The 24,293-nt window shown below is 33.7% G+C and overlaps 1 protein-coding gene across 4 annotated transcripts in view; it reads right to left on the reverse strand.

Moving 5' to 3' along the window:
- The window catches only part of TBC1D32 (TBC1 domain family member 32), a 129,874-nt gene that overhangs the window by 20,971 nt on the left and 84,610 nt on the right, over nucleotides 1-24,293 (reverse strand). For 3 of the 4 annotated variants that reach the window (XM_070417583.1, XM_070417581.1, XM_070417584.1), the window contains exons 27-32: nucleotides 23,362-23,445; nucleotides 14,655-14,724; nucleotides 12,676-12,791; nucleotides 11,721-11,875; nucleotides 7,857-7,997; nucleotides 2,445-2,633 (exon numbers count right to left, since the gene is read on the reverse strand). In XM_070417583.1, coding sequence (XP_070273684.1) covers nucleotides 2,445-2,633; nucleotides 7,857-7,997; nucleotides 11,721-11,875; nucleotides 12,676-12,791; nucleotides 14,655-14,724; nucleotides 23,362-23,445 — 755 coding nt within the window. Of the gene's footprint in view, nucleotides 1-2,444; nucleotides 2,634-7,856; nucleotides 7,998-11,720; nucleotides 11,876-12,675; nucleotides 12,792-14,654; nucleotides 14,725-23,361; nucleotides 23,446-24,293 lie in introns of those variants that run through there. The other variant, XM_070417585.1, reaches the window with a different exon arrangement.

A 24,293-nucleotide genomic window follows, 5' to 3' on the forward strand; every position in this document is an offset into this window, starting at 1 on the left:
TAGTTAAAGGAGGAATTTTTGAATAATATAGCTATTCCTGACTTAAGGGATCTTCCAAGGGATATATAAAAAATCACTTCATTAATCAAAATTTCATTATTGGTTAATATGTCAGTAAGTGAAAAATGGTGTACATAAGTTTATATACTTTGCAAACAAGAAGGCAGGACTTAATGGAGTAATGAAAGGGTTAGTAAATGCATATTTAAATAAACTACACTGGAATTTATCTCATAAGAAAAGTAACTGCCGCCGTAACCGGTTTGGCTCAGTGGATAGAGCGTCGGCCTGCGGACTGAAGGGTCCCGGGTTCGATTCCGGTTAAGGGCATGTACCTTGGTTGCGGGTACATCCCCAGTGGGGGATGTGCAGGAGGCAGCTGGTCGATGTTTCTCTCTCATCGATGTTTCTGACTCTCTCTCTCTCTCCCTTCCTCTTTGTAAAAAATCAATAAAATATATTTTTAAAAAAAAAGAAAAGAAAAGTAACTGCCCACCAAAGAGATCAGTGAAGCTGAGACCTACCTGCTGAAAAAAAAAGTAAAGTCAATATCCGACAGGCATTTTTTCTAATCCCTTAGATGACTGCAAACAGCAGGAGTAAGAAATAAGGTTTGTTCCAGGACAAGTACTAACAATTAATCCTTTGCCAGCATGTCCTTAATTTGGATTTAAACCAATTCAATTAAAATTTCAGTAATTTAAATATGATTTAGTAAAGATAATTTTCTCCTCTCATTTAAAAATTCTTTAGTTTTAAATTGATAGCACTATGAGCAGAGAACAACAGAGTTTTGGGACACATTTAATGAGGTCAACATTTGCAAACTCTATTACAATTTTCCCGGCAATAGTCAAGAAAGAGATAAAACTGCAATAGTCACCACCATTAATCAGATTTAGAGATGATAAAATATAAAGACACACTTGTGGCAGGAAGGAAGGTAAGTGACAATCATTTGAAGAATTTAGTAATGTTTGATAGTCAATGTGAATAAAACTAAGTTCATTCATCTTTCCCTTTATATTTTATATTTTTGTTTATTCTATCAACAAGTATTTATTGAGCACCAACTATGTATTAGGTACTGTTCCAGGCATTGAAAACACATTAGTAAACAATACAGACAAAATCAAAGTTCTTGTGGAGCTTACTCATTTTACTGGGGAAGACTGACAAAAATATATATAAAATAATTTCAGCTAGTTACAAACACTGGAAGAAAAATTAAAGTAGGCTAAGAGGATAGAAAATTAGGGAATACACAAATATGAGTTTGGGAAATTTTCACACTCTGAAGCCCCTATAACTGACTATGTAGCTGATGAAAACACTCCTTACTGAAAAGAAATTCACATTTGGTCCTCAACATAATTCCCTTTTGTTTAACCATCCCTGTACTCCAATTACCACTTGCAGGTCCTTTTTTTCCTTTTCTACCTTAGTTTTCCTCCTATATGTACAACCACTGTCTTGGTATCCTTTTTCATTAAGAATGTTTCTAAGATCATAATTCTAGTGATATATGATAATTTGAGACCTTTTTTAATTCAGTACTTATGAAATAAAATACTTGATAGTTTGGCAATCAAATGATCAATGACATTTATTTACAGGAAATCATCACTAAATGGAAAAGAGCTCAGACAAATATGTAATGGCAAAGAATAAAAATAAAATTAATTTACATAGACATTAGTCACTGACCTAGAGAAAAACTAGCAAATGATAAATATTGGTTTTGGTGTATGTATGTCAATGTGTGCCTGCGGGATGACAAAAGTAATAGATGGAGGGAAACATACTTTAAATTCAAGGGAAGATTTTAACTTAAAACAAATAGAGTTGGACTGCCATCAAAAATTGCACACATTTATATATCATGTATTTCCTAAAGCCCAGAGCTTCAAAAGTCACATTATTGTGAATGAGAAAGTAAGCAACTATGTCTTGTTTTAAAATATTAACTTATACATGGAAATGACTTTTTTTAAAGAGTGTTATAAAACCTTTTATAAAAAAATAGCTGGAAGTTTAGAAAATATAGAATATGAAGGTGTAAGAAAATATATCAAATGTTTTTTAAAAAGTATTAAACCTCTGTATTAACAAAGTAACTTGAACTTTAATTGACTAAGAAAGATATAGAAATATAAAACCAACACGCCTCTTGGCATAGCACACTAGTTAAAAGCAAAATTTTGGATCCAGACAGCTTAACTTCACATCCCAGGTCCATCACCACCTGTATAATTTGGGGCAATTTACTTAATTCGGTTCTTCAGTTTCCTCATCTCTAAAATGGGGATGATACGAGTACCTACCTCAAAAGGTTGTTTTTAGGGTTATATGAGAGTCTAGAAAAGTATATGACATTAAGCACCCCATAAAAGTTAGCTAGTGTTAATTCTTAACTATTTTCCCTTTAGATAGAAAGCACTTACTTTTAGGAAGACCTGCAGATCTTGAGTCTGAGTGTGCTGCAGAATGTCTTGTTGCAGATGTTTGAAGATAGCTATACAGATATACACTTGATAGTCAGGACCAAGGAAAATACAAGTAGCAATATAATGGCAGATTTCTATCCAATCTAAATAATTCCAAAAACACTGAGTTATCCATTGCAGACAAATCTGGGGGGAAAAAAAAGAAATCAGTTCTTTAGAAAGTTTATATGACCATATTTGACTTTCAAAAAGCAATAACCAATAACTCACATAAAACCAATGAAGAGCTTAGCATTTAATCAAAATAGAAAGACATTCTGCACATAAGCCTACAAGTATGCTTCGCCTATTTGCTTAATGCATGAGAAAACTTCCATGGCCTTGGGACTCGGGACTTGGGGGCAACTGATGGTGTTCACACTGTACAAATGCCCATTGCTAAACGCCCTCTTTACTCATCTGTCCTCCTCTTATCCGTAACACCAGTCTGCTCTCTAAAGATAACAAATGCCAAGAGACTATTTTAATTCAGAGGTGGAATTTTTTCCTACTCTACCTATAATCACAGATGTATAATTATGCAGATAACAGATTGCCAAATGTTACATTAATGCAAATGGACTCTCGCTGAATCAGAAAACAATTTAAACCAAACAGAATTATATAACACAAAAACTGAAAGCTAATGAAGGGAATAATTAAAAAATGAGTCTTCCTAAAAAAAATCATATCTCTTACTTTTTGAATAACATTTGTTCTGATATAAAAGAGATACATGTCTGTTGTGGACAAACAGAAAAGTTTAAGAAAAAATAATCACACAGAGATCAACATTGCTAACATTTTGGTACATTAATGTTATGGATGAAATTGTGTATTCCCTTAAAAAGTAAGTCAAAGTCCTAACCCCAGTACCTATGAATGTGACATTATTTGGAAACTGGGTCTTAAAGAAGTAATCAAGATAAAATGCGGTCACAGGGTAAACCCTATTCCAATGTGACTGGCATCCATATAAAAAAGGGAAATTTGGACAAAGACATGCACAGAGGGAAGATGCTGGAAAGCCACACATAGAAAATGTCACACTAGAAGACAAATGGCTGATGTATCTAGAAGCCAAGAAACATCTAAGGCCACTAGGAGCTAGGCAGGAAGCACCTAACAGTTCTCCCCCTGGTATGAGCAGAGGGAACATAGCCTTGACAACACTTTGATTTTGACTTCCAGTCTCCAAATCTCTGAGACAGTACATTTCTGTTGTTCTAAGCAGCCCAGTTTATAACACTTTGATACTGCAGTCTTGGGAAATTAAGGCAATTAATTACTTTCCAATATTTTAGTTTTCATAATGATCAACAAATTACCACTGAGGAAAGATTTCCTTTATTGAACCTATCTTCTCCTATAGTTTTGTCTTAGGGAGAAGGAAGAAATGGGAACAGATAGGGTGGCTTATCTCAATTTATTGTAGATATGAAAGATACAGAGAGACAAATTTCTTTTGCTCTATCAGTTTGTCCCTTTAAAAATAGTTTCTAAAATCTGTTTTATACCTCCGATTCAAATTTTGGTACACTGATTCCGTTTTTAACTGCCCTTACATGTTATAATAGTTTACTAGGGCTGCCATAACAAAGTACCGGAGACTGAGTGACTTACACAACAGAAAGTTATCTTCTTACAATTCTGGAGAAGTCCAAAATCAAGGTGTGGGCAGGGTTGGTTTCTTCAGGCCAATCTCTTTGGTTTATAGATGGCAGCTTCTTTTCATACTCATACAGTCTTCCCTCTGTACATGTCTGTGTCCAAATCTGCTATTCCTTTAAGGACACCACACATACTGGAGAAGGGTGTAAACTAATGACCTCATTATAATGTAATTATCACTTTCAAAGACCTTATCTCTAAATAGTCACATGCTAAGGTACTGGGGGTTAAAACTTCAACATATGAATTTAGGGGGATACAATTCAGCCCATACCAGATGGTGTCATTGAATTTTTGTTTTCCATATATTACTATTCATGTCAGCCATTAAACTTTAAATTTCAGCCATTATGGGCATATCTTTTCATCTCATCTTCTGGTCATATTTTCTATTTTGTTATTGATAATGACAACTATATATGATCAAATATTTCCTTCTGTTTTTTATTGTAATTCTGTTCTCAGGTATAAAATTTTCCTTTACAAATATTGTTCCCTTCTATTAGGCTCCAAAATCTTTTCATTGAGCTTATGAGTCAACTCAGTATTGAATTAGAATATGTCTATAAATGTCTAATATTTGTCAATAGGCAGATTATAGTTAATTTTCTTTGGTCCCAACTTCACTGTCCACTTGACATTGATAGGATTCTTCTCCCCGACCTCGGCCAGGAGGGTAAGCTGGCATGCAGAGCTCATTACCAACTTTCATTGTCCACCAAATACCCACATACTGTGGCTCCACTGGACTGAGTAGAAAAATACCTCCTGCTCCCACCTAACTACCTAGGTTAAAGCATTCAATGATTCTTTGACTAGAAGAGATACTTTCAATTCATTTGAAGCACTGTTGCCAGGGTTCTCTCTGTGTTCTTTGCTATAGTTACTAATGCCAATTAACTTATGACTAGGCTTTGTTAATAAAAAAGAGAGTCTCTGGATGAAGGAAGGAGAAACAACTGAAGAGTGGAAATTAATACAATAATCCCTGTAGCCAGAGAAAACAGGTCTCATTCAGTTGTAAGTTTCAGGGATAGCTTAGCAAGGAGACAAAGATAAAAGAGGTCACAAGTTTTGTCCATCTTCTTTCTAGTTGGCCTTACTCTTGTACAGGTTGAATGGTGTGAAACTGCTAATCACTAACTCTGTCTAACCTTTAAACCTACCAACTTTATATGTTCCAACAAAGAGATCTGAAGTTAAAATATATGTACAAAGGTATGTATCCATCTTTCTTTACCCAAATTGGTTAAAAGAAAGTCACCCCAGAATCTGTAATTAATTCTTTATTGTACAGTTTCTAATGCCATTGCAATTTTCTGGCATTTACATACATTCAAGCATTGTTTTATAGTAAACCAATGTCCTTTACACCTAATTACACTTTAAAACATTTAAATAGCTTTTTAGGTTCATAAGGAAGAAAAATCACTTCATAGTATGTATAGAAATGCACCCTATCTGGACAGAAATGCACCATTTTGGGCAGACATTCAAGGATAAGAACCTGACAAGTAAAGATGGGGCACAGAGAGCGAGAAGGTATTGTTTCAAGTAGCAGCATTCGCACATGAGAAGAGGCAAAGCCTGGAACACATTTTTAAGTATGACTCTGAGCAAGGGGCATTCCCAGTCTTGACATTCTGCTTTTCATTTGTATAATTTTACATTTTTAAAAAGCACTGTCACAAAATGTGAATTATAAAATAGTTTTCTATAATTCTTCTTCCATGGTGGTGGCAGTGCCAGAGATCCCGCAAAAGAGAAAAACGGAGAGGTTTTCTAGAGTGTACCCTGAGGATTCCATGTTAGCCCACTTGCTGACACAGCACAGTGCAATAGTCAGTGATATGCCAAGTGATGTTCCAAAGGAATTACAAGAGATAAATCATTAAAGATATGTTCTACTTCAGCCAGGAAAGTTTAAAAAATTCAATGAGGACAGTTTTTTAACAAAAGTAAAACTGGTCAAAAGTTAATTGGAACATGTGATTTTCTGTTCATTTAAAAGGAAAGAATATATATTTTATTTCCTTTCCCACCTCAGTTAATTTTAAAAGACACTCATCAAAAAATATATAATTCTAACTATATTTATTTTTTTTATTCTAGTTGAGATTTTTACTCTACAGAGCTGTTATTTTATTTAGCAACCTACCCACAAATCTCTCATTAATAAAGCAATCCCAACCCATTAGTTGTCTATAAATTAACAACTTCAAAAAGCACTGCTTCTAGTTAGACCAAAATGAATAAGCTTTTAAATACAAAATTAATACCCAAATAATTACTTAACCACATACACCCACTTAGTTACTTAAAAGTAGTTTCATGTTCTATATTATCAATAAAATGGCAGATACTTCAATAAAACAATGACATATACTTTAAACATAAAATTATTGAAGTGGCTCACAAAGGGAACCATTAAGAAGGCATTTTTAAATTAGATAACTTAAGAAACATAATATTACTGCTGAGAAATAATGCTGTAGTTTGTATTAGATAAATCTGCTTGTTACATGTAAGCAGTCAAATTGATAAGCAGATGCCAAAATGATAGATGCCAAATTGATACAGTGGGCCCTGAGGTTTTGTAAGTTTTCCCCACAGCCTTTGGTAGTTTATTTTTAAATTTAGGATATATGTTAGGAAGCAGGAAATCATTGGAGGTATTAGACAATATGCATTGTATTAATCCGGATAAGCATGGCAAAAAGAAATTCTCAAGAACCTGCTGCTCCCTGACTGGGACTTTTAAAAGAATTGAAAGAATCGATTGTTGAGCTTATAGTAAATATTTAAGTAACTACTTTCAACCAGAATTAAACACTTTGTGATTCAAAATTCCCAGAAGTGTTTTAGGTACAGACACAGTAAGAGCTAGAATTGGCTGAGGAAGAGTATCTCTTTCTACTACATGCAATTCCTTGCTATATTTAGACTTCTCATTAATTTCAGGAAATTGAAAACTAAGCAGGACTAGTAACTGGATAAAAGTAAATGTAAAAAAATGACAGAAGGGCTCTTCAAAATAAGTATAAAAGCACATGTCATTTTAAGAAAAGTACTATCTAATTAAGAGGAACGTGTTTCCAGTAGGACAAATACAAGGGAATGGAGGATGGTTTACTATTAAGAATATGTCACATAAACAGGCCAAATAAGGTCCAAGATCAAGATATTCTTAACCATAAAACATCTGCGGCTACTGTCATGTGACCACATGTACAATTCCAGGCCCTAGAAAAGTCATTAAAACCTCTCTGATCCCAACAGCAGACACACAGCTCTAGGCTTTCTTGTTAGATAAGACACAATATCTCACATAACAGATACTCAGTGCTGATACCAATTATTGCCCTTAGTTACTTAATCCATAAATTAACCTTCTGATGAAGATATTGTTTCCATTAAAAAGCCTGCATGTCATAGACTTTCAGAATGTCTATACCTTTGAATAGCTGAACTTGAACTCGAATTCTGTGAATGGCTAGTACCTCCTATAAAGTAAACCTATCTGTTATAATAGGTCCAAGGAGAAGAAGCCAGTTTAGGAATTTAAATGCAAAGTCATAAATACTTACAAAAAATAGTTTTATTAATTTAAGTGTATTTCCTATATCTGATGAGAATGTAATTTTCTTTAAAGACACTGAAATCTGGGAATTGAAGAAATGCTACTCCCTTATGAATTACCTGTGATGGAGCAAAACCAGACATGTGAAAAGCTGAAAACACAAGTGGCACCTCTGTCTTCAGCAGCATTTCAATATAGTGAGTGCTGCAAAAATATATGGGATGGATGCCAGATTCTATAGTGTCAACAGGTAGGTACCTCTGCATAAAAGAGAGAAATTGAGAATTAATGAGTATGCAGCTAATTTAAAATAATCAAACTTCTAAATCTTTTCCTCTGAATTGCTACTTCAAAATTGATGTAGTAGCATAACAAATTATGCAAATATTATAGTTACATAAATTTAAAAGTCAGAATGTTAAACTCTGTAGAAAGCATAAATTTCAATAAAGACAGTATGATATACTTTCTGAGACACAGGAATGAAGTTGACACTTTGGAATTTTGACAACTTCAATCCTTTGTAGAATTTTGAGGGTGAGTGTTGTATGAAAGAATAAATGAGTGAGTTCAGGAGTAATAAATGCTTTACTTTTTTAATACCTAGGATGTTTCAATATATGTACTCTCCTTGGCTTTGGCCAATGATTCCATAATGCTAATAAGTTTTTGTTTGTCAGCTTTTAGAGGTATTTGCCTAATCCCCTTTTTCTAAGTTAATACAAACTTGAGTTACTACTAACTGAAATTGGGTACTCCATAAGAAATTCATCTCTAAAACTGGGGAAATAATACATAATACATTCACATCAAAGTTGTCAGAGCAAGTATTTTATAAATATATTTTATACACATATTTATATTTACATGTATATTTATATTTATTTATATGTCCACATACTATATATATGTGTAGATATATAAACACAAATATTTACAAACTTGTATTTTACAGCAATATCTTCATAAAGTTGGTTATTTTTTTTAAATTTAGCTATTAGATACGATTTGTTATCATGAATGTTCATAATGTTTTAATGAGTTAGTATAAATCCAACATTTAACCACAATAGCTTCTTTTAAAAACAAAGAATAACCTTGAAGATATAAGTTTATGTCAAGAAAATTCTTAGACCAGCAATTATACCCTATAGACTTATAATAAAAATTGATACTCAAATTAGATCTGAAGAATACATAATTAAGAAAGTTTCAGAAAAGCATTTTATGTTCTTGCCTTTACCAGGCAACTCTTACTTTTAAACCTTTTTAATAAAACAATGTTAATACTTTTAAATTAAAACAAACCACGCTCACATAAAAAAATTACATAAGTCAAATAATTTATTAGTGGTTTTCTAGTTTTATCATTCATCATCATAAATAATTTACCATTTCACATGCAGAAATATATATTTGTAGGAAGATATTTTGTAGGAAAATATATTTATGATAGGCTCTCAGGAAGATACCTCACAGTACGCACACACGCACACAGGCACACACACACACACACACAGAACATTAACTCTCTATATTGATGACAAGACATACATAGCATATTAAATGGACTTACTGTAGTCAATTGCAGATTAATGTCTAAGACCAAAAAGTAACCTTTCTATTGAGTAAATAAAAATAATATGAACTGCACAATGTGTTTCACTAATGAGTACTTATAGAGTAAAATTAATAAATATAACAAACATATATAAAAGCAAAAGTCAACTTATACATACATAACATTTTAATTTTCAATACAAACTTAGATAATACTTTTCTGAATATATGTATAATAGTAGTATAAGAATTATATATATAAGAAATAATTCTTATACATTATCTATGTTGTATTAAAAAACAACATATTTAGAGTTGGTCTGTTAAGAGATGGTGGCAATAGTTTAATTAATTACATTCTCAAAGAAAACAAGCCATTATTATGTAATGGATTCCCAAAGATAAGGCAAGAGTTCTTCTACTTTTATACATTATACTTATTGGAAGAAATTATGCCATACTTTTGGGTAACCAAAACAAGCTTCTAGCACCAAACCTTACATAGAGTAGCTTCGCAACAAATTATTGCCTGAATGACAAGAAAATATTCTAATAATTGCGTACAATCACAATAACTTAACTTATACTAATTTTATTAATTGCTCTATTAATTTCCATTTTATAACTTTAATTTATAGTAAATGGCGTTCATAAACCCAGATCAATGACAGCTCTGAGCCACATGGATACAACAAAGAGTATTCTGAATCATCAAATTATAAATTATGTTTGTTATACATTTAGTGTTTTGATGTATTTTGCTTAGTCACAATGCTCAAGAAGGATGGTAACTTTTATTAAAGGTAACTCAAAATAAAATCTAGAACATCAGGTTAAGCAGAACACATATAGGATAACAATAGCATTTACTATATCATCTAAGCAACATATAAACTGATATACACACTATGCTAAAATCATGAAAAAATTATCGGTAAAACTTTTGGCTTGAAATATACTAGAAAGTGGCATAATATGAAACAAGGACTTTATAAAATAGTTAACACTCAGTATTTTACTTTAGTGATTAAATATAGAAGGTATGTGCTTAAAAACAAAAAAGAAACACAGTAAGAAGTTTCTTAGTGTGTTTTTTTTTTCTTCCAGTATAGGTAGCTCTGATGAGTCATTTTATTCCTGACACTAAGAAAAATCTAGTTCTGCCTGGGCCGTGACACATGAGAACATGGAATCTTCAAATATAAATAAGATTTACAGTTATATGTAAACAGGGAAGGTGCCTTAACGCTGGTTTTCTTTCCTACAAATGACTGGTCACATGACTTACTATTGCTAATGACCTGCAAATGGGTTACAAGTGTGCCATGACTTACAATTTGCTGTAAAATTTAATCTAAATGTATAGGGGACAAAAGCAATACAACTTTGGAAACTGGAAAGCAGAAAGACTGCAGGCCTGAAAAAGCTGAATCCTAAGTTAACAGTAGAGGAAGCTGAGAACCAACCCAATTTACCCTGAAGAATCCTCAAAGCCTCAAAAAGGGATGGCCAGGAATCTCTGGAAGTGGGGATAAAGAGGAAGGGGCTAAAATGAGAAGGCCTGGATCAACCTTTGAGCATCTGATCTCATGTAACCTGAGCAGAAGTCTAAAATGTTATTTTTTGGAGAGGATAAAACAGACTGGCTGTCTGGCTGAAAGGACACAAGGCATCATTAAGGATAGTGGTACCACACCAAAAGCACAGGAATTGTACAAAAAAGTTAAAATATATATATAAATGTGTATTTAAACTCTATTAGAATTTTTAAGTCTAAACATCCTGTGTTGAATAATTATTATTTTGTGAAGTGTAACAGAGAACTGTGTGTGTGTGTGTGTATTACCATCCCTTGACCTTCCTGCTGAACAACACTAGCTCATTCAAGTATTACTTTAGCCTGATTTTTCATCAATGGAGTTTTGTATTTATATGAATATGAAATACTTCCTTTAATTAGTTCTCCCTTTCATGTTTTTACTAGCAGAGAAGGCATATATGAATGTTACTTTTGTTATAATTATTATTTGGGATTAGGTATTCCTATAGAAAAAACGAACTTCAACTTAATATTATCTTATGCTGTAATTTCACTAAGAAATTCTTTCTCACAAAATAAAAAATATTCATTCAGTAGTTTTCTTTTTATATATAAAATTCTATAATTTACTGACAAGTTTAATATTTAACAATGCATCTATTACCATTAATCACTTATTCCAATACCAGTAGGTAAGATACCAAATATTTGAGAAAATGTCAAATCTGTATCTTTAAAGAGAATCAGTCAAAAGCATTCACACAAAAAATGAATATAAATTAATACAGAGTTCTCTACAAAGAAAATGAGATCCCAATTAATTTAAATAGGATTTGCCTTAAAATTTAAAATGCTTCTTTAAAAACAGGCTAAAAAGTCTTACAGAAACTTGCAGTCTTGGCAACCAAAGGAAAGCAGAGGTCAGAAGCCTGGAGAACTGCTGAAGAAATTGGAAGGTTTTCTCTTTGTCCCCCAACATTATCATGAACAAAGAAGATACAAACCAGTCATGGCCAGCATAACTCCCCTGCAGGCAGATTACAAAGCACAGTTAAGGAACTGTTATAATAGTTTATGTTACAAAATGAAACATAACAACTCCATAAATACTCATTTCCAGGATCTCTATAAGAAAAGATATATTAATGATACTTAGTCCTCATTTTGTCTTTAGTCAATTTATAAAATATTGATGTAAAATTAAATTTTGTTAATAAAAATTACACATTAACTATTATAATGTACTCTTTTCTTTAATGTCCCGTGGAGGCCAATGGCACTAGCAGCTGGAAGAAAAACGATCTGCTTTGTAGAAATACACTTCTTGAAGTGATGAACACAGAGGACCACCCTTTCTCTAGTTCAGGTTGTCTGCTAAATTACTAGCACAATCAAGTATTTTTAAAATCCACACATTTTTAGATTCAGTAATGCAAGTAGTTTGCATATATTTTTCTTCGAGTCAAATCCTATTTCTGAAATATAACCAAATAAAATCATAAATGGATTTTTATTCTTATTCTAGATGTACTAAATCTAGAATATTAATTTTCTAGATTGCAATCCAATTTTAAAACTTTCTTATATATGTCTGAAAATATATTCCATTAACTTCAATTATTCAGTTGCAGATTCAATGAGTAAGAATGAACTTAATCACTATTCAATTTAATAAAATGTATATCTAAAGTACAGAATAAAATGCTATGAAGATATATCAGAACAAATAAATCACTAATATAGGTTAAAGTATTATTTTACTATAAAAGATATCCCATCAAAAACTTATGAAAAGTGTATGAATAAAGTTGAACTGTGAATCCACTCAAAAAGGATATGAAGAGAAGATTTTACATGAGCTTGCTGCTGTGTCAGGAATCTCTCACAGTGCTTTAACACCCACGTAAGATCACTTTCTGCACTATCTTTTAACAGGTTGAGGAACTTGCCATACCTACATTAAAAATCCACAAAACATACAAAAGGATAAAGGTCAGGCCCTGTATTGTAAATTCATTTGTAGAAATCTATCCAAGTGGAGTCCTCTTAAAATCTCAAGGTATTAAGTTTTCAAATTTCTACTTTTGGCATAGCTTCTTAGGGGAAAAATGACTATATATGTTACCAATAATTATGATGTATTTGGATTAGCAGTATTCATCTGGTAAATATTGGTAACTTTAAAGGAAAATAAAACAATAATGAGAGAAAACATACATACCATAGATTCTACAAGTAGAATGTAAGTATTTTTTACCTCAGCTTAATCTAAAACACAGACTATTGACAGTCGAATGTTAAATCTAAGAAGCAATTTTTGAATTCATCTGTTCCAAGGATTCTAAATGGGAGTGGCACTTCTCGGGGGGCCACTTTGGAAACTTATAGGGGCATTTTTTATTGTCATAGTGACTGGGGCACCAATGGTAGTCAGTGAAGGCCAGAAGGTTAGACATGGGACAGCATGATAACAACGTGCAAATGCCCCGCCTGTTATTTTGCATGGATTAAAAAGATACATATAATGATCTGAAACTAATTGTTTTATATAAAATGTTTTCCTATATTTTTTACATATTCTGAATGCAACCATGTGCAAACCAGGGAAAGATAGTGCTTTATTTGATGCCTTTCTAAGCATTGTTCACCATTTTGGAAAGTCATTTTGCCAGTGGCAACTCCCTTGCAGTATTTGAAGCACCAAAATAAAGTCTCTATTTGTAGCTGCCAGTCACGACGATGAGTGCCAGCTATGTCTTATACTGTAGTTTTATACAAAAACTTCATTATAAATCATTTTCCATTTATTTCTTACCAATAAGACATTATAATAAATTTTTAAAAAATGTGACTTATATTATCTATGGATTCCATTTCACAACAGAAATAGGGTATTTAAAATAAAAACAAGGTTGCAAAACTGAATGTGTTATATGTCCCACGTAATAAAGGTGGGTGAGCTAGTATTAGTATCATAGTTTTCATTCTAAAGCTAAAAAACACTCAGTCTTTTTAACATCTTTCACATGGATCTTTCTAAAAATTGATTGTGATTCTGATCCTTCTGAATGAGACTATCAAGATCCCCATTTAAAAGCAAAAATGAGGGTGAAGGTGGTCCAGGACTCAGCCCTTAACTCCCAGACTGCTGTTTAGCTTGTCCATCTCCTTTGAAAATTACAATTTGCGTACAAAACTTCAAACTACTCTAATTGGTTTATTCATTTTAACTTCTGCATCTATCCTTAAGATACTTTTGTACTCATCACCATAGCTTGATAATCCAAACTAATCATATTTTAGAAATGGTATAATTGTGCTGCCAGTGTTCTGATTTTTACAGTTACTTCTGGGAAAAAACCAGATAGTCACAGAGGCTTAAATACACTGAAATTGAACTCTGAAATAATAATGAGTCATAACTGATTTATCTATAGAGGTAATTTAATCATGTGTCAATATCCTAAAAATAAAATTATTTTCTGAATGATAAATTCTTCATTTAAAATATACAAAATAAAATAAATTATACCAAACAGTTGGTTGTTAAATTAAATACTATTAAGCACATATCAGGTTGATAAAAAAAATTCTAGATATACACAAGGGAGGTATATTTCCCTGTAATATACCTGACAGTCACTTTTAAAAAAATCTTTATTGTTAAAAGTATTACAGATGTCCCGTTTTCTCACATTGACCCTTCATAGCCCACCCCTGCCCCCAACCCCAGGCCTTCACCTCCCTAGTGTCTGTGTCCATGGGTTATGCCTATAGGCATAAAAGTTCTTTGGCTGATCTCTTCGCACTCACCCACCTGACAGTCATTTTAATGCCAAGCTGCTGTACCAATGAAAGACTTTCGTTCTTCACATTTGCATCAGTAGCTAAAAACAATAGAAAATTGGGTTATAAAAATGTATAAAAGTCTGCATAATAATCATATTTTAATTGAAAATTGATGAAAGCAATATTTTTACATATTTTACTGTGAATTTTGAAAACACTGATGAATTTGTTCTTTTAAGAACTGTTAATTATATTTTCAAAGGAATTAACAGGAAAATTTTTACAAATAACCTTTCTCCTATAAAAGCATTTTTAAAAGCATATTAAATACAAAACAACTAATCATAGTTTTGAATCATCTATTTTCACTTGGTTCTCAGATCACAAAAGCTATTAACCCCAAAACAGTCTAGAGTATTGCACTTTCGTTAAGCAAAGTATATATAACGTTTTGAATTACTAATATATATACACATGTGTATATATATGTATACATGTGTGTATATATATGTGTGTGTGTATATGTATATACATATACATGTACATATATCCATTTACTTCTTAAAGATTTAAGCATGAGTGTCAGGAAGGAATAATCAGTATTCTACTTATAATGTACAACAATGTAGGAGGGTGGAGTGAACAAGTTTCTTCCTGCAGGGGAATTCTCTGTGAAGTAGGAATTGTGATCTTCTACCAAAAGTGAAGAAGGGGTTCTCTTTTCTCCACATTCTCACCAACACTTCTTGTTTGCTGATTTATGATGATAGTTAGGTGAAATAAGCCAGTCAGAGAAAGACAAATACCATATGATTTCACTTATATGTGGAATATAATTAACAAAATAAACTAACAAACAAAATAGAAACTGATTCATATATACAGAGAATAGACTGTCAGAGGGGAACAGCGGGGGGGGGGGGGGGGGAGCTGGGTGAAAAAGGTAAAGGGATTAAGCTAAAACAAACAAACAAAAAAACCTCATAGACAACAGTATGGTGATTATCAGAGAAAAAGGAGGGTGGGCGTAGAAGAGGGTAACACGGGGATAAATGGTGATGAAAGACTTGACTTGGGGTGGAGAACACACAATACAATATACAGATGTTGTATTATAGAACTGTATCCCTGAAACCTATATAATTTTATTAATGTCACCCCAATAAATTCAATTAAAAAAGAAGAAAAAGCACCTGGAAAGATTTAACTATTAATAAAAGTACAAAGACATTTTAAAACGTGAAGGAGGGGTTGTTCAGATGGAGAACTATAAGAGAGGTTGAAAGTTTAGATTAGTCCTTGAGAACACTGGATGGCCAAGCTGACAATGAACACTGAAAAGCATCACTAGATAGCACTGAAAGTCTAGTTGAAACTTTCAGTTTGGGGCTGAAGAAATGGTAGTGTGCATATGCACAAATATACAAGATTAAGGGAATTGTCCAAAATCACATATTATCTAGTGGTAGAGAGGACCAAAGGCTACGTTTTCCGAATCTCATATCACAAATTTTCTTTCCCTCCCATTACATATTGGTGCATCGCATACTATCAATATAATCTACTTAACTCATGGACTCATTCATTCCTTGTAATAGATCTTTCTGATAAAAGTAGGTGTAGCACACCAGGCTAGAAGCTATGGAGGATAAAAGATAAATAATACATCATGTTCTAAAGGAACTTTCCATGTAGTGTCAGAGATAAAATTTGTATATAGATAGCTCTAATTTTTTAAAGTGCTAAGAGGAATAAGAATGGTACAGATAAAATGTTATGTGAATTCATAAGAGGGAGAGATTAGGAAGGCAAGGCATTTAAATTGAACCTTAAAATATGGGTAGACTTGAGATCTATAGAGATAGGGAAGAACAAATCAAGCATCACTGTTATCAAACATCTACTCTTTGGACCAGCAATAATTCATCTTTTAGCACTCTTAGAGTTAAGGTAACCTACTTCTCCTAGTTAACCTAGGACTTTCATGGTTTTAACACTGAAAGTCTCATGCCCAGGAATTCCTCACAGACCTAAAGTGTTTTATTTCCATTTTTTTATTTTTTTTTATTGTCTAAAGTATTACATATGTCTCCTTTTCCCCCCGATTGACACCCCGCCACCCCCCTCAACCCCGCGCGCCATGTCCACCCTCCAGGACAAGCCCCCACTGCCTCAGTGTCCATGGCCATTGGTTATGCTAATATGCATGCATACAAGTCCTTTGGTTGATTTCTTACCCCCCCCCCCACCCCCACCCCGCCGCCTTCTCTCTGAGGCTGGATGGTCTGATCAGTGTTTCTTAGTCTCTGGATCTATTTTTGTTCATCAACAACATATTTTTATTTATGTTGTTCATTATATCCCACATATGAGTGAGATCATGTAATATTTATCTTTCTCTGACTGGCTTATTTCACTTAGCATAATGCTCTCCAGGTACATCCACACTGTTGCAAATAGTAAAAGTTCCTTCTTTTTTATAGCGGCGTAGTATTCCATTGTGTAGATGTACCACTGTTTTTCAATCCACTCATCTGCTGATGGGCACTTAAGCTGTTTCCAAATCTTAGCTATTATAAATTGTGTTGCTATGAACATAGGGGTGCATATGTACCTAACAGATGTACCTTCTATGTCTAGGGGAGAATGATACCGTTTTTCACTTGTAGCAACAGGTTAAGCAAAGGAAATACTCAGTGTCTTCTCTTCAGATTTTTCAAACTGGACTGAAGTAGGGATTTCTCTCCTTATTAATTACAGGGCTATGAGTGCCATGCGTCTCTAGCAAGGGGAATAAATGCAACATACAAGGAGAGGGAGAGACAGAGGAAAGAGAAAGATTGCTGAAGACACCTTTACCCCATTTATAGGAAACAATGATTCTGCCTCATTTTCTTAGACAAAAAAAAAAAAATTGCTTTTATTTTCCATAACTTGGTACCAAAAACATATATATCACAAATTATTTTCACTTTCACAAAATAAGGACCAATTTTTAAAACTATTAATCATCATTCATATGTTCACCATAATTTCAAATTCTTAGTCTTAACAACAGCATTTTTTTAATTCAGCGTAATTTAAACACAGCTTTTGCCAATGTCCACTACAATCCAATCAGGTGAAATTCACTTGGGTAAACATCAGGAAGTTCTTTTTGTTTCAGTACCTGAATCCATTCCTGGTGATCCTATATTCTATGATTAATTATATTTTAATTTCCCAAGTTTAAATATATAAAACTTTAGTGCTATAGTGTTGGTGACATTGGCTGATTTTGCAAAATTTAAATAATTTCAATAAGGTAAACATGCCAACTTTATATATTCCTATAGTCATGGTATAATCCTACCTGCTATCAACTATCATAATGTGATATGATAATATTCATTTCTATAAACTATTGCCAGAACAATTTTAAGTTAAATTAGATAACAGAATTCTAATACATATAAAATTGGATTATTAAGCATAAAAATATTTATCTTCATTAATATACAGATCTGTGTGCTTGTAATAATACTAATGCTGATTGGATGAATGAGTAGATGAATGAATAAATGAATGAACAAACATCCACTGAACAACAAAATAAGTGGTGTTTTATATATCAATCTAGAAGCAAGGTGGAGATGGAAATAGATTTGGACTTAAAAATATATTCTGTATATTGAAATCAACTAACAAATGGATAATATGACTCCCTAATCCCTGGAGTCTATAAAAAGCTTAATAAAATAAGTTGTTGAAAAAATTCAACCAAACAATGACACCTAAGCGCCCTACTTACCCTAGTTACTTAGCAATGTGTAATTCAATCTCAGCATTATTATTCAAGCAATTATTTGAAATAACCAGTCATTTTAATTATAAATATAATAGTCTCAGAACAAAATGAGTTGAAAAATTTTACTTAATATTCACTGATATCACTCACTCTGGCCATGCATTCTGTTCTATTTTGTGGTTTGCAGAGCCAGAAAAAAGAGCAGTGGTAGAAGAAATCAAATCTATTCTGCCTGGCACTTGGCTAATGGCATGGAAAAAAGTAAATTTTCAGAAGAGTAAAGACCTTCTCGAAGATGAATTCATGGTTGAAGAATCAGTGACTACTTGACTGTCTGCTGACTTTCCTGAAGCCCTGCTGTATCGGTTATAAAGTGAGAGAACTCTCAATCACTCAAAGATATTAACCGGTCAGTATTCTTCCTCCTATGTCCTTTCCCCAAAGCAAGTCTGAAGATTCTGTTGCTTCTTTTTCAACATGTGGCTTTATCTATCCATTTTATTCAATTCGTAATGGCTTAAAATCTAATTCCTGATGACAAAGCTACTATAAGAGTCTGTTTCCTAACTGGCATAGTCAGTGTTATTTGCTAAAAAGCACTTCTCTTTCCATGTCTTTATTTATGCAATTACCCTGGACCCATAAGTCTTCTCCTCTCCTATCTCTTTCATCTGTAATAGCAGTACTAGTGCCATCTGTCCTGCTCTATTATCACTTCCTCCTCTTATCTTCCAGGATAGTCAACAATGATCATCCTTTCCACTAAACACCATGGCACTCACAACAAAACCCTTAATTTAATAATAACCCAATGCAAATAAGATACTTAAAAGGCCCCGGCAGACTGCCTGAAACAAAGTAGCCAGCTAAAAATGATCAGTTTTCCCTCATTTTTTCATTTTCTATCTTACCATCTGCTCACATTTACTTAATTCATCATTTTAGATGCATGCTCTGTCTTTCTTCCTTGAGGTGAGGGATATTTATATTATACTAGGAGCCCAGCGCAGGATTCGAAATCGCGCAACCCCGCCCACTCCCTCTCTGGCCCTTGAAGCAGCCATGGCCGCTGCTGATCAGGCCCTCCCCCAGAGCAGGTGCGCAAAGGTCCCTGCTGCCCCGCCCCCAACGCTGCGGGCCCGCGCAACCTCTTCCTGTCCCAGTTAATTAGCATATTTTTCTATTTTATATATATAGAGAGAGAGATACCTACTTGCAATATTAGAACATACAAACATGCTCCATAAATGTAATAGAAAAGAGCATATTTGTTGAATACCCAAAGAAAGTATAAAGGTGTTTAACTGTATATATTAAGATTAAAAATATTTTAGTAGTCAAAAGACAGAATTGCAACTTTTTAAAAAAATATTTTTATTTATTTCACAGAGGAAGGGAGAGGAAGAGAGAGATAGAAACATCAAGGATCAGAGGGAATCATTGACTGGCTGCCCCCTGCACGTAAGACAGAGCCCGCAACCCAGGCATGTGCCCTTGACCGGAATCAAACCTGGGACCCTCGGGTCTGCAGGCTGACACTAAATCCATGGAGCCAAAACAGCTAGGGCTAGAATTGCAACTTTTTAAATATTTTTTCAGTCTTTTGATTAACAACACAAAGAGAAAAGTAGTAACATTAAAATATTTACTACCTTAAAAGGACTACTTAATTTATCATCTCAAAGAAGCAATTATAGTAGTAGAAAATCCCCAACTTGTTCCAGGGAATTGGGCCAACAAAATGTTGTCTGTTAAGATCTGGAAAGATACCTGTATGGATTTACAATCTGCAAATGTGCAGAACTTTCTGTTTGTTCTTTCCTTTTTCTTCAAGGGGATAAACAGCCAAACTAATTTGATTTTTTCAGATTTGCAAATTTTATAATAGATTGAAATCCTGAGGGAGCTAACAACAGATGGATGACTGTGTTATTCTAATTTCAGCTACCTTAGGGTTTAGCAAACTGTCATTTTTAAAAAGACAATCAATTTCTCATTTCCAGAAACACAAAAAAGCACTGAATATATCTATTCAGCATTTGCTTTGAAATATCCTTATATCAAAACAGTTTTTTTATATTTAAAGTAAATAAAGTGAAATTTCATAATAGCAAACCATTGTTCCACCAGCCAAAAAAACAAATGATAAAGGATGAGGATAGCTAAGGCCATGGGAAGAAAACAACACTACCCATAAAAATTATAATATCGTAATAAATACTCAACAGTTAACCAAGGGGAAGCCACTTTCTTTTTGGCTATACTCTAAAATTCCAGTGGATGGTTGTTCAACTGGAGCCTTTAAAGAAATTTATATTCACATTCAGGGTTTCTCTGCCTAGATACTACATTAAAAAAAGACTACAAATGCCGAAACCGGTTTGGCTCAGTGGATAGAGCGTTGGCCTGCGGACTGAAGGGTCCCAGGTTCGATTCCGGTCAAGGGCATGTACCTGGGTTGCAGGCACGTCCCCAGTAAGGGATGTGCAGGAGGCAGCTGATCGATGTTTCTCTCTCATCGATGTTTCTAGCTCTCTATCTCTCTCCCTTCCTCTCTGTGGAAAATCAATAAAATATATTTTAAAAAAAAATAAAAATAAAAAAAATAAAATAAAATAAAAAGACTACAAAGAGATTTCCCTCAGGATAATTTAGAAGTACAACAGAGGGCAGTAAATACATGTATACTGAGCAATCAGGTTGAATATTTGGATAACACATACAACATAATGTTAATTTTAGATAATACAGAAAATATAATCTAACAGAACAATGTGCCAAGGAAAGCTGTAGAAATTGGAGATTATTATGCTGCAGACTAGAGATCCCCACTCTTGACCATGCAAATCTCCATGATTACCACTGCTTACTGATTCTCTCTTACTCATAGACTTGACCATTATTCCCTGTATTCTTTTCACGTACATTATTAGGTTCACTTATAAAGTTATAATTCTTTTCACAAATGCTTTTCTTCAAAAGTGTCTTCACAATTTCTGTTTTCTTTCCTATTTACCTTAATTTTCTGATTTTAAATGCAATGATTATGCCTACTTCATTCTTTTCTCAAAATAGCAACCACAGTGATCTTTTAACAATGTAAATCAGAGCACGTCAATCCTATGTTTAAGACTCTGCAATAATTTTCAAAATCTTTCCTCTATGGCTTCCACACAAACAATTTTTCCCTCTTATTTCTTTTTACCCATACTAGTCCTCTTTGGTGTCACTTGCTGAAATTCTCTTTCCCTGAAAATGCCCATATATCTTGCACCCACTTCTGCTGGTCTGAACACTATTTAATATTGTAATCCTTACCCTCAACTAGCACGCCCCAGCTCCCTGTCCTGCTGAAAAATTCTCATCTACCACCATACCATCTGACATACTGAATCTTTTACTTATTTATCATCTGTCTTCCTACCAGAAGGTCAATTCTATTAGGGCAAAATTTGTTTCTCTCTTTTGTTCAATAATGTGTCTGAATACTTAGAGAAGTTCTATCACATAGCAAAGGACAATATCTATTTGTTGAATAAATGAATGTGTGTGTGGTGAGGGAGAGAAGAGGAAGTTGGCAGTGCTGCTAACAGTTTAGTGTTCCTGAAAAATAAATATAAGGCATGGAGAGAAAGAGATGATTCTAGAGAGGAACAAAGGGCAAGCCTAATTTGAGGCCTCAGGTATCATGGTAAGAGTCTTATACTTTATGCAGTGGTCAATGGTGAGCTTCTATGGGGGAGAGGATGAGTGGATCAGATCTGGGCTTCAAATATCCCTCTGAAAGCAGATTAAGAATACCTTTGAAAGAAAATCAAACTCCAATTAGAGACCCCAGGTAAAGAGGCTGTTGTAATACCCTAAACAAAAGTAATGGTGGCCTAAACTAACACAAAATAAAAGAGTAGAAATCAATATAAGTAGATGGGGTGGTGAGGGCCTGGGGGGGTTGGGGGAGGACGGGAGCAGGCTGGAAGAGGTTAATGGGGGGAAAAGGAGCACCTATGTAATACTTTCAAAAATAAAGATTTAAAGTATATATACATATATTTTATATATATATATTGTGTGTGTGTGTGTGTGTGTGTGTGTGTGTAGATAAATTTGAGATAGATTAAGAACACAGAATTAAAATGGTTTGGTAATTGGGAGGAAAATATGGACGTAAGAGAGTTCATCATTCCTTAGTTTCTGACTTAGATGGACAGCAGATGACTATAATACCAACCAAAATAGACAAGGTAAGAAGAGGATGTATATCAAAAAGGTACGATGAGGCAAGGTCCCTACTGGACATTTAGAATCGAGGGTTTCTGTAGCACATCCAGGTGACGTTTACCTATCAAGCAGTTGGAAATATGGAAATAAAGCTTGCAGCAGGTATCTGAGTGGAAGATGTACATTTAGAAATCATCAGTATGTGAGGTATGTAAAACAGTATGGGCAGATGAGATCATGGGGGGGGGGGGGGGGAGCAGTGGATTAAATGAGCAGAGTGGAAGATATCATCTTAAGGAAAAACAATTTTTAAGGGGCAGACAGATTAAAAGGGCTCAGAAAGGAGTTAGAGCCCAGCCGGTGTGGCTCAGAGGTTGAGTGTCTACCTATGAATGAGGTCACAGTTCTATTCCTGGTCAGGGCACATGTCTGGGTTTTGGGTTCGGTCCCCAGGGGGGCATGCAGGAGGCAGCCAATCAATGATTCTCTCTCATCATTGATGTTTCTATCTCCTTCTCCCTCTCCCTTCCTCGCTGAAATATATTTTTTTAAGTTAGAAAGTTACAAGGAAATTCAGACATTTACACAGAAGAGATTAAAAGATATCTGGAATGTACATGATTTTTAGTATGAGAAATCTTGTGCATATCTGTAATTTAATTACACGTCTCTATGAAATATCTATTTGCACACTAAATACTTTTCAAAATTCAAAATGTTTAATATGTACCTGTATATACTACGGAGGGGAAATAGCATTCCGATGGGCTTTCAGAGAGATGAAGCACAAATTTTTCAAGTAATTCTACTAAAGCTGTAATAAACAAGAGAATAATTAGAATATTAAAGGACAAGAATAATACATGATAATGCATCTCTAAATAACAGACTAGTACATAAAAGTCATCTGAACATCTTTAGTTACACCCTTTAGGGGGTCCAATTGAAAACACACAGCATTTTAATATTAACAATGCTTCTGATATAAATTAAATTTTAATAGCTTCACTGAGAACCTATGAATGTAAAACTGGGAAAGAATCATGTTATCTTTAGATCCTCTAAGGATTACTTTAGAATGCTAAATGATTTCAATACAGAAAGAAAATTATCACTAATTAGACTACAATATCTTATCGTAATTATTCACGCATACAGAAAAAATTATGTGAACTCCAAGTCCAAGATCAATGAATAGCTCACGTCTCTTTCAAAACCAGTGCATATTATTTGTTTTATATATTTTGCAACAGATGGTATCTGTTCAAGGCAACTGAACCAAAACTAAGCTTGCCAGGGTAGGCAGCACACAGGATTGTAGGGCAATGAAGCTCTTCAATGCACTGAAATTCCATCATCCATAACTCAAGAAAATTAATTTATGTCATGAAACACTTCTTAACTTTAAAAACAAACTAACTCTAGGATATTACTATCCAAAGCAGTATGCTATGTGCTGGTGAAAGTGAGTAAAACCAAGCGAACTGTTACATGGGCAGAGATAAAACAGTGTTTAAGTTTTGCCTACCAAGACCTCTTAGACAGTTTTCTAAAAAAGCTTAGTAACCTCAGATTTTAATTTTAGTTCTCCAGGTCACAAGTTTTCAAAAATCAATGGACTTCTGAAATTAGTATTATGTATTCTAGACATGCCGGCACTAA

The sequence above is a fragment of the Myotis yumanensis genome, unplaced genomic scaffold, assembly GCF_028538775.1.
Source record: "Myotis yumanensis isolate MYYU_CA2020_CCGP unplaced genomic scaffold, mMyoYum1.0.hap1 SCAF_6, whole genome shotgun sequence".
Classification (NCBI taxonomy): Eukaryota; Metazoa; Chordata; class Mammalia; order Chiroptera; family Vespertilionidae; genus Myotis; species Myotis yumanensis.